The 13,663-nt window shown below is 34.2% G+C and overlaps 2 protein-coding genes across 2 annotated transcripts; one reads left to right on the forward strand and one right to left on the reverse strand.

Annotated features, from left to right (window-relative positions):
• The first annotated feature begins 119 nt into the window (after nt 1–119).
• LOC142614058 (thiamine-repressible mitochondrial transport protein THI74-like) lies at nt 120–6,570 on the forward strand. Its single transcript, XM_075786594.1, has 8 exons — nt 120–389; nt 2,303–2,692; nt 3,849–4,063; nt 4,500–4,570; nt 4,706–4,807; nt 5,334–5,451; nt 5,566–5,701; nt 6,223–6,570. The coding sequence occupies exons 1-8, from the start codon at nt 309–311 to the stop codon at nt 6,328–6,330; spliced, it is 1,221 nt and encodes a 406-aa protein (XP_075642709.1). The 5' UTR covers nt 120–308; the 3' UTR covers nt 6,331–6,570.
• A 1,137-nt stretch (nt 6,571–7,707) lies between these two features.
• Nucleotides 7,708–12,242, reverse strand: LOC142614049 (ubiquitin C-terminal hydrolase 22-like). Its single transcript, XM_075786581.1, has 3 exons — nt 11,112–12,242; nt 10,765–10,889; nt 7,708–8,998 (listed from the first exon to the last, which is right to left on the reverse strand). Exons 1-3 carry the CDS (start codon nt 12,095–12,097, stop codon nt 8,226–8,228), a joined length of 1,884 nt encoding a protein of 627 aa, XP_075642696.1. The 5' UTR covers nt 12,098–12,242; the 3' UTR covers nt 7,708–8,225.
• Nucleotides 12,243–13,663: the final 1,421 nt, after the last annotated feature.

Raw genomic sequence — 13,663 nt, forward strand, 5'->3', positions numbered from 1 at the left:
CATAACAAATTAAAGGCTGTGACAGCTCGGCCTAAATTTAATTTTTTAATCATTCTTTCCTCAGTGTGGTGTGGCCACTTCTAAAGAAATATCCTTAAAAGCCAAAGCCTCTTTCAGCTCAGGTGGCTAGCAATACACAGTACAATTCTTGAAAACAATATTTATAACCCCTCAGTGTCTATCACATTTTCTCATTACAAGCTAAGAAACACAGCCTGCCTCATTATTTGAATCTAGTTATTGAGAGAGTGTTTCAACTTTCAGCTAGCACTACTTCTTTTAGATACTACCTTTGAGTACGTAGAGAAATGAGTTGGAGATATAAAGGAGGGGTGGTTTTGATCATTTCTGTTGTGCTTTTGTGGGTTACCTCTGCAGAAGTCACCCAGGTCAGCTCTCTCTCTCTCTCAAAACTAGATTTCATGGCTCTGTTTCTTTTTTTTCTTTTTTTTTGGAATTAGAATTCAAATAATAGTGTACATTAATGTACTCTCATGGTAACACTAATCTTTGGTAAATTTCCCATATGACCTTGTTAATTAGTGTGTCATAGCAGCCTTGACAGTTTGGATGTTAAAATTGTATAATCTCAATGGCTTTGCTGAGTTCTCCATTTTGTTCAAGGTACATACATGTCTTGATTCAAAGGCGGAGAGAGAGATCCCCCTAATAATTGTGTTTAGTATTTACAAAACTTTGTCGCTTTAAAAAAATATTATGTACTTTAGGTTAATTATAAAGAAACCATTTAAAATAAAAACTTTTAACAAACTTTTAAAAAAAATTAAAAAATTATTGAAAAATTAATTACTTTTTTTTTTCTCATAAAAACTTTTTAAAAATAGTTCATTAAAAATGTCCTTAGGTATTTATTAATATTTTTTTTCAAAAACAAAATCTAATGTATCAATTACATGCAAAATAGACCCACGAGGAAAAGCTCACCAGAGATTGGAAACACCTTGCCCAACAACTATTATGCCAAACAGATCTATTATGTAATGACTAGTGTCCAACATACATGTGGTTTAAGGTTTAGCCAAGCATGGAAAGCATGTGGATTTCCCAATATTGGGGTGTGACACACAACTTTGCTCCCCAATTTCAAATCTTAACTTTGCCATTGTCTTCATTAGAATTAATCTCAAGCAAAATGATACTCTGTCATTGTATTTATTAGAGCTAAAGCCCTTGGGCCACCTCATGTGGATGCCCACCAACGAGCTCCTGCTGGCAGCAGAACTCGAATCTAGGTAGATTAGACGAAGTGTCCAAGCCTTACCAACTGAACCAAGCTCCCGTTGGCATATAGATGAAAGTTTTATATGTTATAAACTATTTCAAATTAATAAGATTAAATTTTGTTGTTATTATCAAAAAACAAATTTACGTTGTTTACACCCAATAAATTTATATTAGTTGTAAAAAGTATAAACACACACGAGAAGAAAAAATATTTATTATAATGGAAAAAATTGTTGTAATAATAATATAATATAATAGTCATTGTAATAGTTAATGTGAAGTGTTGCAATAAAATCTAAGATAATAGTTTTGTGCCAAAAAAAATTGCAATAAATTTCAAATATTTTAATAACCTTGATGCAATAATATATATGTTGTTGCAATAAAGAATTTACTGTTTCAAATAACTTGTAACAATAGGTTATTGTAATAAATTGTAAATAATTGACAAAAATAATTCAGATCAAATTATTGCAACAATATTTTAGTTGTAATAGATAATTTTTACATGTTTGTCATTACAATAAATTTTAAAATAATTAATATCAAGTTATTGCAATAATATTTTCGTTGCAATTTCATTTCATTACAATAGATTGTAAAATAATTATATCAAATTATTACAATGATAACTTCGTTACAATAAACTATTAGTTCATAAATTTTTGTAACAATAGATTACAAAAATAATTGGTATCAATTTATTACAATGATTATTTTTAAAGTTATTTTGACAAATTTTTCTAATGATATATGGTATTAAAACCTCTATTGCAACTGAAAATTATAAGTTATTGTAACTAATTATTGTTGATGCAATAATTTAACACTTTTAAGTTACTATTGTAACAATTTTCAACTTGTAAATGCGATATTTTGTCTAATGCCATTATATTAATTTTGTTGTATTAGCAATTGATATAATAGACTTATTTTGATATAGTGTGTAATCCAATAATATTTTCTTCATTTTGATTCTCATTTGAGCTCATTCATTTATATTTCAACATTGGAGTTTTTATAGTTTTCATTGACTTTTTTTTATCATTCCTGACAGGGTATTTTCGTAGACTATGAGCACCCATTTGTTGTAACATATCTTGGAATCTCTCTATTGGCGGCTTATCTTCCAATAGCATTCATTTGGGATTGTTTACAGAAATTTCTAAGACGTTCTTACCAAACTGATGATAATGATGTGGACGAATCCTCCATGACTCTTGATTCTCCCACTAACAATTGCCAGAGTGGAAATCTTGACATTGAACAACAACAACCATTGGCTGATGAAAAATGTATAAAAGATTTGCATTCTCAAAAAGAGGGAAAACTAAGTGCTTTTGATAACAAAGAAGATGTGGACATATTGATACATCAGAGAAAGCTTAGCACAAAAGAAATTGCTACATTAAGCTTATTCATTGGTCCCATCTGGTTTCTATCAGAGGTTAGAGGCCCTTTCTTTTTTGTGTGGGTTAAATTGCATATTTGGGTCTTAATTTTTTACTTTTTTAAAAAAAAAATGTTTTTTTAAATAAATTTTAAAATGAAAATGCTAAGATTACAAATTATTTTATAATATTTTTTACAAACTAATAATGTAGTGATTGGTTATTGGTAAGTGAAAAAATAATATTAATGGTGAATTCAAATGAAAACGCGTAAAAATTGGTCATATCAACAGTTTATAAAAATATTATAAAATAGTTTGTGACAGTAATATTACTTTTCAAAAAATTTTAAAGGGTTTTTACCATTTTTTGATAGACAAAAAATAATGGAATTCATAGAATCGGTACCACTATATTAAAGTGAAGCCTAGGATGTGACATAAATTTCAAATATCATACCAACAATGCCCATCAATCAAATGCCAATAAAGACATATTTTAAAAAAAATAAAAAATAAAATAAAAATAAAAAACCGAAGGGAAACTTTTCAAAGTTTAAAAAAAGAGTACAACTTGAAAAATAAAATCAAAAGTTATAGCTGGTTTGGTTGGAGTGATGGAGGAGGAAAGAAAAGTTGGAGAGATAGTTGAAGGAAAATACAGTTTGAGTTGCTTGGTTGAGAAGGGAAGAAAATGAAGAATTTTGGTGGGACCGAGTGTGTTCTCCTTGGGCCCATAAAAAATGAATCTTCTCAATTTGAGCAGGAAATGGATAGGAAAAAAAAAAAAAAAAGTTGTTGGCAAATAACTTAACTACCTTTCATTTCACGACTTGGTTGTCGCCTCCACTTTTTTTTTTTTTTGCCCTTCTTTTTCTTTAAACTACAACCCAGGCGTGATTGCTGCCTTTATTTTTTTTACTAAGCATGATTTTTTTTTTAATAAGAACATATAAGTAATTTTATAAAAATTATACTTTCTATCTTCTTAGTTTTCTTTTTAACTAAATAAAGAAATTTTTCATCTCTTACCCCCTACTAAATAGAGCCTTAAGTATTGTACATGGATTATTTATAACATGCTAATCTTACAAAATCATTTATATACAAATAATTTTCCAATTTTATTGGAAATTTATCCATGTGGTTGTCATTGATGATGTTATTGTTTGGAGGTCACATTCTCAATCTTTACCCTATTCACTTTTTGCAGTATTGTATGAATGCGGCACTTGAAAGAACAAGCGTTGCCAGTACAACAATATTATTCTCCACTTCAGGACTTTTCACTCTTCTAATTAGTGCATTATTGGGAGAAGAGTCCATAAATTTCGTAAATTTGGTCTCTGTTTTCGTCAGCATGGCTGGTGTTGCCATGACTATATACGGCAAGACTTGGGAAAAAGAATCACAGTCAACCACATCCTTGTGCGTTTCTTCATTCTTGTCCTCATCTTTTGCTAATTGTTTGGATAACATGTTAATTTTTACCATGAACTTCCCTATTTCTTTTGGTACTTGGCTTAAACTAATAAAAATTGGAAAAAAAAAAATTTCGAGTTGCTGAAGTTTACTAGTAATAATTTTTACAACTATCAATATGATTTGTTTTAATTACTAACACTACTTTCATTTTCTCAAAAAAAAAAAAAACACTACTTTTACACCTATCAAAAGTTGTAAAAATAAATAATAATAAAGAAACAATTGTTTTTTTTTCAATATTGCTCTTTTTCAATAAGTATTATAAATTTATTATTATTATTTTACATTGGCTGCTATATTTTGTTGTTGTTTTGTACTATGTTTTATTTATAGAGCAACTAGTTATGGGATTTTCCTCCCTCTGTGTTTGGGTTCACAGAGACAGAAACCATTCTATTCTCGGGGATTTTTTTGCTTTGCTCTCAGCTGTGACCGATGGACTATTCGCAGGTCAAACATCTTTTATTTTATTCACATATATATAAATAAGAAAATATATAAAAGAAAAGAATATATATCTTTGTAGTTGAAAGATTGTAGTTCTTATTATTGTAATCATTCATTGACAAAATACCAATTCTGCAGTGCTCCTTAAAAAATATGCTGGAGAAGAAGGAGAAAAGGTGGATATTCAGAAGTTCTTTGGATATATTGGATTGTTCACCCTTGTTTCTCTCTGGTGGCTAGGTAAGACAAATTTTCTGTGTTCTGACTTAACTTTTTCCATTAACCTCAGCACATGTAACTTATCCAAATTATCACAGCAAAAGTGCTTGCTTCAAACAAGCATTAAGGATTTAAAATTTTTCATGACTGTAAATGTGACATGTTGTCTTTGATATATAATAAAAATAGTATTGCCATGTACAAAGAATTGTGTGCAACTCTCAACATAGGTATGCCCAATAAAGATACCATGCTTTCTTTTGGGGATGTTTTTGTGATTTATGGCAACCAAATTTATTTATATACAAGTTCTAGTTAGCTCAATTAGTAAAGTTTCTGATAATTGAATAAAAGATCTGAGATTCAGTCTCCGCCTACACAAAAAACCAATTGGTGTCTTAGCCTGATGATAAAAAGTTATTATAAAAAATAGACGCTATAAGTTGAAACTGTTTTAAAATAGAAAATTTCTTTATAACATTAGTTCCAACCAGTGGCTTTAGCATGGATTGACTATAATGTTTTAATTTGTTGTGTCCTTTTTCAGTGTGGCCCTTGAGTGCATTAGGAATTGAACCCAAATTCATGATTCCAGATTCTGCTCAAACCATTGGAGTTGTTTTTGCCAATTGCTTTGTTGGAAGTTTCATCTCTGATTATTTCTGGTACGTTGGGAGGAAAAAAAAACAGAGATATCTATCATGATTCATTGTATGTTGTGCAAATATTTTTATTTTATAAATATATAGTACCTTGACTATTTTATATCATAATCCCAGGGCATTAGGTGTTGTTTGGACCTCTCCACTAGTGACAGCGCTAGGTGCCTCGCTTACCATACCACTTGCCATGTTGGAGGACATGGTGATCCATGGCCGACATTATTCAGTAATTTATATTCTTGGTTCAATTCAGGTCAGATTTGTACCATAGTTGACTTTTGCGTGTAGTGATTTCTAACTTTTGAATAAAATAAATAAATCTAAAGTGCAAACTATATCCAAAATTGCAAAAATTTTGAGATTTTACGCTTTTAAGTATTAGAATTTAAATTTTATCTTTTAAAGTTATATTTTGTTTATATAAGTGGTCCATATATTTCGTTAAATGTCACATAAGCTTACCATACTAGTTCGTCTAATAAAATAATATTATGTTATTTTTATTATGTCACCTGGCATAATTCTATTGAACAAACTAAACACATATATGAATCTTATGTCGCACTTAATAGAATATATAAATGGAGAGATTGTTTAGGTAAACTGAATATAACTTCAAAAGGCAAATCCAAATTTTGAAATTTATGGTATAAAATTCAAAGACTTCAAATTTTAAGAGTATAATTTGCACTTTAGCTAACAAAAAAAAAATCCCGAAAAAATCTTTTATGTATTGTACTGGCCATTTATCCATGAATTGGTGATGTGTTGCAGGTATTCCTGGGATTTGTAATTGCCAACCTATCGGATTGGTTCTCACCCAAGCTAGGATCGCAAATTTTGAGTTCCTTGAAGAGATTTTTCATCCGTCACACTCTTTAGGGATCATTCTTTTGTTGTCTTTTCCCCGTCATCACTTGATGATGTGAGGCTGTAGCCTGTAGGGTTTTCAATTTCACCAGTTAGTCTTGATGTTTATTGTTGTTCAATATTGTTCTAGGCATAGGAAGGATATACATTTGTATATTCTAATGAAATAGAGCAAGGGGAAATATTTATTTTTCTTCTTCTCTCTTTTTGGTATGAATAAAAATTGGTCTTTCACTCGCCTTCATCAACAAAGATTATGTTTATGTCATGTACTAAAAATAAAATAGAGTCTAACCTCAAACCCCACGAGAGAGACAGAGAGAGATTTATTTATTTTTCTTATTTTTTGAGAAGACAAACCCTACAATATTGGCTACGCATTTATAGCCAATACCTTGGGACCATTATGAAGAACTTATCCCTATAATTATTTGGTGTATGGGATAGAGGATTACACGGAATACACTCACCGAGCTCTAGACTGCCACATCTAAAAAAAATCACCAGTGTTTTTTTTTTGGGAAAAGTAAATCAATTATAGTTTTTTGATAAACTAAATCAATTATCATTTTTTATTGTAAAGACATATACTATTATAAATTTATAATCATGCCAAGCCTCATTTTGATCCATTCAAGAATGATGGTTACCCAAGGCCCCAACCCACATAAAGTTGGATTTTGATTAACGTTAAAATGATTCGGGAATTCCAATGCACAAAGTTTTAAATTATATTTTAGTAGTATAAAGAAACATTACTTGGGATGCTCCGCTTAGATAATTGAAATCAAGGACATATTCATTGATTTTTTTTAACTTAGGATGCTCCGCTTGGATATTGACATCGTCATTATTTTAATTAGTTTGAACTTTATTTTAGTTAAGCAACATTATTTGTGTAATGAATTCGTTGGTTTTCATCGAATTTATTTGGTTTTTTTTTTTTTTTTTCCTCAAGAATAGAGATGCCTGAAACTCTCCAAGGCCAGTCGGCAATAATTTCTCCCTCGAAAATGAACAATGCAAAACCAGGGATGTGAAAATTGAAAGCTTTTAGCATATGAAGATGAAGCCATGACCTCGTTTGTTCCTGCGCAACTTGACGCTCTGGTTGTTTGTATTCTCGTATTCTGCCACAGAGAAATTTAGTATAACCATCAGTTAATCATCAGAGATTGTGCAGAGCCTGATGAATTAGGGCCAACTTAACCAAGTTTTTCATGAAAGCAATCTGATATAACTCTGTAAGTACCAAGATTAACAACAACAGTTGGTGCAGCTCTGACTTATGGTTAACTTGGCCAAGTTTTTTTGTGAAGGCAACCTGATATATGTACAAAGACTGTAACTGGCTGTGAAAGAAATTGAAACTGGAAATTATGCTAGAGATTTATCTCTAAACTTGATTTTTGACTATGACTATGCCAAGTATAAGAAGATTAGTACACTGGTAGAGTACATATTCAAGTGTTGCAACTTTCCGCCATAATCCATGACAAGAAAACCACCAGTCTACCAACACCAGAATTCAATATCAGAAATCTTTTTTTTTTTAAGAAATAAATACCTCTATAAATTAATTTTCCCAACTGCCACATCGCCTCAAAAAATCAGGCTTAATGCTCCAACTGAGAATTTTAAAATTCACCGCTCAAAAATGTCCTCTAGAGGGCAAAGTGGGGGAGCTGCTTCGTAATTTTGCCAATGACTGCCAACTCAATGACTTGTTTTCAAGCAATACAAAACTAGCCATGGCATTCTTTGATGCACAATCAAATAATAACCATAACTTCAACAATTCGTCCAATTTTTGTTCGTTTTGTGCGATTAATATAGGTATCAATTCTTGCTTCACCATATCATGCAGCAACCTGCTTCTCATAGGTATCAATTCTTGCTTCACCATATCATGCAGCAACCTGCTTCTCACTTGCTTTATAATATAGCATCTTCTGTACATAAAACATCATGTATCCTTGTGCAGCCCTCACAATGTTTTCATTGACTTGAGTTATCCAAGCATCATCACACTTATACCATTGGTTGCTTAACCGCAAGTAAGTCACGTAATGTCCAGCATCTAGTTTACCTGTATGAGTGACGACAGCAAACAGCTCAAACTCTGATGACAACTCATTTGAGGCCTCTGGCTCATCCCCATCAAAAGGGAAAATTCTATTCCCGAATCTACGCCTCAAGATTGAAGATGAGAGATAGGGCGCCATGTCCAATGAAAATGGGAATTGCAAGTAACGGTCAACCTTCCTCGACATTTTCCGTGTTGAGGAATGCTCAAATCTTTTGATATGGAAGCAAGAAACCAGTGGAAGCTTTCTGATGGACATTTGTTTGAGGGACTCTTGCCTCACCTGACACTGTTGGCAAAAAAATTTCTGGTCGGTGCCCAATCTCTCAGGTCTTGTAAAACGGTCCAAGCATCCCATAAGGGTAGATATCCCACTGTTTTGACTTGAATTTAGGCAATCCGCCTCGCCATTGGAAGCGTGATTGGACTTTGTGGACGCCATCTTTGCAGATCCCCCTTGGTTTGGCTCCAAGTCCAGTGAGATGTCTACACATGGGTCATATGTTGTAGATGTGAAACCACAAGTCATACACATCACATCAGATCGCAGGATACCGGAAAATACTCTATGAGCAATACAACAGTCTCCATTGCCTGCACTACAAAAGAAATGGGAATTGGATGGGGTTATTAAGATATTCTAACATAATTAACAAAACAGTAACAAACAACCCAGCCATATAACAAGGAAACAAATAAACGTCTGACGATTAACTGTAGCCAATGCTGTTCCAGTGAGCAATGTATATATAAAAAAGAAACAGTGCTTCAGAAAGCATAGCATAAGATCCACTTTTGAATACAATACTAATTCTATCTTGAATGAATTTTTATGATTCATGTTAGCATATCCTTCATACCCACATTACCATAAGTTTAACTGTAAGCCATTAGAGACTTAATTCTTCTTTAGTCAGAAAATCAGTCAAATTCAATTTTCTCACCAACAATTTTTAATAAGAAATTGCTCACAATTAACATATGCATCCACTACCTTCCTAGGTTAATGTAGCATTAGCACAACCCCTTACTTTAAATACCCTTTTCACCTTCCAAAATGTGCCAGAACAAAAATTATAGAAGCACATCATCTTATTGTTATTAACGGATGGAGAGGTGCAACATAGCTACTATTGGAGTCCTAGGGTCAGGTTTCTCAAGATATGACTATAAGATAGTTAAAGCTTCAAAACAGCATACTACCTATGACCAGGAAATTCATTTTTATTTTGTTTATATTTTTTATCAGTATGCTGGCTCTGACCCTAATGCAACCTTCCTTTCTCTGAGACCAGGGGATCAGCTGAGTAATACGATCCTAAACACACCGACAGGTGGAGTTAACATGAGAATTATGCAAGACGAGAAAACCCTATGATCAAACCAAGTTGGCTAGGAAAAGTTGACTTACTGGATGAAGCAGAAAACACCTTCAAGCCAGCAGGTTGAGGTTGACAATTAGCCCTAAATCTGTGAGCACTTTTCAACTCCTAGAGCGACAAACAGGAGACCTAAACCCAGACCCTGCAGTTAAATGTTACGGTTACTTCTTAATCTTTAACAGTATCATCTAGATTAAAAAGAAAAACTATTAACGTATGAGAGTGACACTAGCTGCTTATTGATAGAACTTTAGTTCATCATCTTGCAGTATATGCTGGCAGCAAGTTCCATTCATGCGTTAGAAATCCATTGGTTTGTCCAATGAATTTATGAAGAGAATTACATCATGAGGAATCAAGTTATCCAAAGGTTCCACCTCTTAGTTACTGCAACACCAAGAATAACATGGACAATATACCAACTGACATGACCAACAAAGCGTCTAGAGTTTTTCAGAATAACTACCTATTGGCTATGTTTCACTGTATCTTTCGGGAGCTAAAGACGAATATTAATTTTTAGGAATAATCCAACTGCAAAGTTAGACCATCCAGTTTCTAAGTCTAAACAAGGCAATCCATAGAATCTTATATCAACATTCTGACCTTATATTAACAAAATTTTCAAAATCCAAAGTAAAATTATCTAGTACAGAATTCTAGGTCTTAAGCCACAATGCTGCTAAACAGAATCTACATATAAGGCCCCACAACACCCAAATGCCCTGATCATATTTACTATAACAAATATGTTACACAGTTCCTGCCAAGATAATTTCACAGTTAATTGATTAGGCCACATATAAACAAATCATACCACTTTTAAGTCTCACTACAAATGTCTGTAAAGAACATGTTTGCGGGCCTATTTGGGTACAACTTATTTTTAATTTTTTTCGAAAATTAAATTGTTTGAAAACACCAAAAAAAATACACGAAAATTTGATAAGAAAGAAATTGGAAGAGGGTAAAATTTACCCTGACTATGTGGTTTACGCCGTTCCTTCTCAACCTTTTCGTGGATCCCATCTAGCATTGAAATGAAAAATTCATGAGCATCTTGCTGCTCATAGCTTGCCAGATTTGCAGCATGTTGCCACCAACTGCAATGCAACCACAGCGATCATAAACATCAACAAGCTATTTACTTCTTTGTTTTACCTTCTAAACAAAAACTGCAAAATCAGTAAAGTTTTTAAGTCCAAAGGTAAAATATTTTTTATCCAAATGGGTCAAAACTCAAATACTGCAAAATTGAACCTGTCAACCAAAATGCGCATATTCAAACCAAACCCATGTCTCAAAATCAATCAATTTTCACGAACCTGTACAAAAACTTTGCAGGACTATAAGGCTTCCGATCTCTCGAAAAAACGGCCGAAAACATGGCGTCCATATCGCAAGCCAAACACATCCGCGAATTGTTATTCCTTTCATTGTTGCTCGCATTTCTCCGATTCACAATGCCGTCTCCATTGCCATTGCCATTGCCATTGCAATTGCTCTTCTTTTGGCAATAGAATCGGTTGTGCCGATCGCTGAGGAAATAGTTTCTCAGCGGCGGAGTGTGAAGCAGAGCTTGCAGAACCGAATTCATGAAACACGTGTTACCGAGATTGTTGAGTCCGCGCAATCCCCAGGGTAACAAATCGTTGGATCTGGAATCGGAGTTAGAATCGGAATCGGAAACGGTGCCGTTTAGGGGACTAGATGAGCTTCCCATTAAGGATCGCTCTCTTGGATCTGGAGTCCACGGCCGGTAATCCACTCGCCGCCGTTTCCTTAGGTTTTCAGGTTGAGGCAATCGGATTGTGTTTGGTGTCGTGACAGAGTGAGGCGGCGCGTGGAGCGTCGACGCGGCGGTCTGAGCGAGGACCACCGCGTTGTCGAAGTCGCGATCGTAGACCTGATCGCGGCAGGCGCAGCAGAAGAGCTCGGCGCGATCGACGTCGACGGCGATCTCGTGGCCGCCTCCTCCTCCTCCCCTCCCCGACTCCGCGTGCGCCGCCGCATGCGACGGACCTCCGCCAGGAGGAGCGTGGCAGTGCACGGCGGCGCAGGAAACGCAAGCGTAAAGGCGCGTGCGACCGCCGCCGGAGTCGCCGCACGCGCCGCAGAGAGGGACCTCGCTTGGATCACGGCGGATCGCGGCGCGGCCTCCCGGCGGCTTGATCCGGAGACAATCCTGCAGAGCTCGGAAGGGGTTGGACCGGTGCCGGGATCGGAAATCGGCGAGGTGGGGACACGGCTGGAGAGAAATCTGGCCGTTGATCCGATGATTGTTGTTGTTGCTGTTGATCTTCGAAGACATTGTAGATGATGATGGAGATTAGGATTGAGGTTGAAGATGGTAGAAGATGAAGGAGAAGAAGAGGAAGAAGATGAAGCCCTAGATTCCAAGAACATAAGGTTCATCGATCGGTGAAATCAACGGCTGAGATTGGAGAAGTGAAAGTGAGAGACCATTGAGTGTGATGATGAGGATCATATATATAAAATCTGGTTTGCTTTCTTTCTGTTAAAATCTGTTCAGCTTGTTGGGATTTTTTAGATTTTCAAGATTTGTTGGATTCTTCTATTATAGTATTGATGAAAGAGAGAGAGAAATAAATAAATAAAAACATTTTAAAAAAAAAATTATTTAATGATTAGTTTTAGTTTGCAATACAAAAATTATATATATGTTTTTTTTTATGTTTTTGATCCAAAAAGAGAGGAGAGAAAAACACATAGAAATTGGTTTTTTTGGTATTTTGGTATTATTGGGTTTTTGGTTCTCAAAAAGTGGAACTGAATCTTGAACAGTAGCTAGCCAGTGAGCTGAGGATGAGGGGTATACTTTTCTACTACAGTGAAAGGGCAAAGGTTAGATTAAAGTAAAGACTAAATATATATTTTTTGCTTTTTTAATGTGGGCCATCGGATATGAGTGGGTTGTTGTGTGGATTGTCTAGTGGATGTGGGCCCAACTAGCCTTCCATGTGTTTGTGTTTGTGTTTGTGTTTGTGTTTGTGTTTGGGTTGTGACTAATGAGCTTCCTCTTTTTTACTTCTTTGCTCAAACATGGTGAGCTCTCAGCCTAGCCTACGTTAAGGTCATCATTATTGGTGATAGTACAGTGAGTTGTGACTGGTGGAGTCTACTTTTTAATCCATTCATTCATGGGTAGTACTATGATATGGTATGGTGTATCTAACACTTAGACAATAAATTAGATCAATGTTATTTAAAAACAAAAATTTAAGAAAAAAGAGAAAAGAGAAAAGATATATTATGTGCTAACAAGTGTGCCTGTTAAATATATGGCAAAAATACATTTTTGGTCTCAACGTTTTGGATCAATTCTTATTTTAGTTCCAAAATTAATTTCGTTACTAATGTCATCTCCTAAAAAAAGAAAATCGTTTTTAAAATGGTCTTTGCAGTCAGTCAACTAACTGAAAAATCTTACGTGTCTAACGGAATACATTGCTTGCTGATATGGCGCTGACGTAACCATTAAAATATTATTAAAAAGATTATTTAGCATTTTTTAAATGTCATGTCAGCATTTTAATTAATAAAAAAGCTAAATAAGAGAGTTTAAACTAAATTAAAAAACAAACCTTTAATTTCTTGATTTTAATTTAAACTAAAAATACAAATTTCCTAACTTAGCTCACACTTAAATCCACAAGATTTCACCACCACCATACAAAGAAATGAGAAGGCAAATAAAGAAAAAAAATCAAAAATTAAAAATCAAAAATCAAAATCGACCGGGGCTCAAATATAATTAAAGACTTAAAGAGTAGATATATACCTATCTCAGCACCAAGACCCTGCAACCCGGAGACGAGAACATTCGAGGCGAAAAGCCGCCTCATCATCTCGCAGC

This window comes from Castanea sativa, chromosome 1, assembly GCF_040712315.1.
Source record: "Castanea sativa cultivar Marrone di Chiusa Pesio chromosome 1, ASM4071231v1".
In the NCBI taxonomy this organism is placed as follows: Eukaryota; Viridiplantae; Streptophyta; class Magnoliopsida; order Fagales; family Fagaceae; genus Castanea; species Castanea sativa.

Bases quoted from the DNA above. Each gene is read 5' to 3' on its own strand.
- LOC142614049 (XM_075786581.1), bottom strand. From the start codon at position 12,097: ATGTCTTCGAAGATCAACAGCAACAACAACAATCATCGGATCAACGGC. The intron at 10,890-11,111 runs GTTCGTGAAAAT...GTTGCATTGCAG, and splicing joins CCTGCAAAGTTTTTGTACAG to TTGGTGGCAACATGCTGCAA. The intron at 8,999-10,764 runs GTAAATTTTACC...TTTGTAGTGCAG, and splicing joins GCGTAAACCACATAGTCAGG to GCAATGGAGACTGTTGTATT.
- LOC142614058 (XM_075786594.1), top strand. From the start codon at position 309: ATGAGTTGGAGATATAAAGGAGGGGTGGTTTTGATCATTTCTGTTGTG. The intron at 4,808-5,333 runs GTAAGACAAATT...GTCCTTTTTCAG, and splicing joins TGTTTCTCTCTGGTGGCTAG to TGTGGCCCTTGAGTGCATTA. The intron at 5,452-5,565 runs GTACGTTGGGAG...TCATAATCCCAG, and splicing joins TTCATCTCTGATTATTTCTG to GGCATTAGGTGTTGTTTGGA.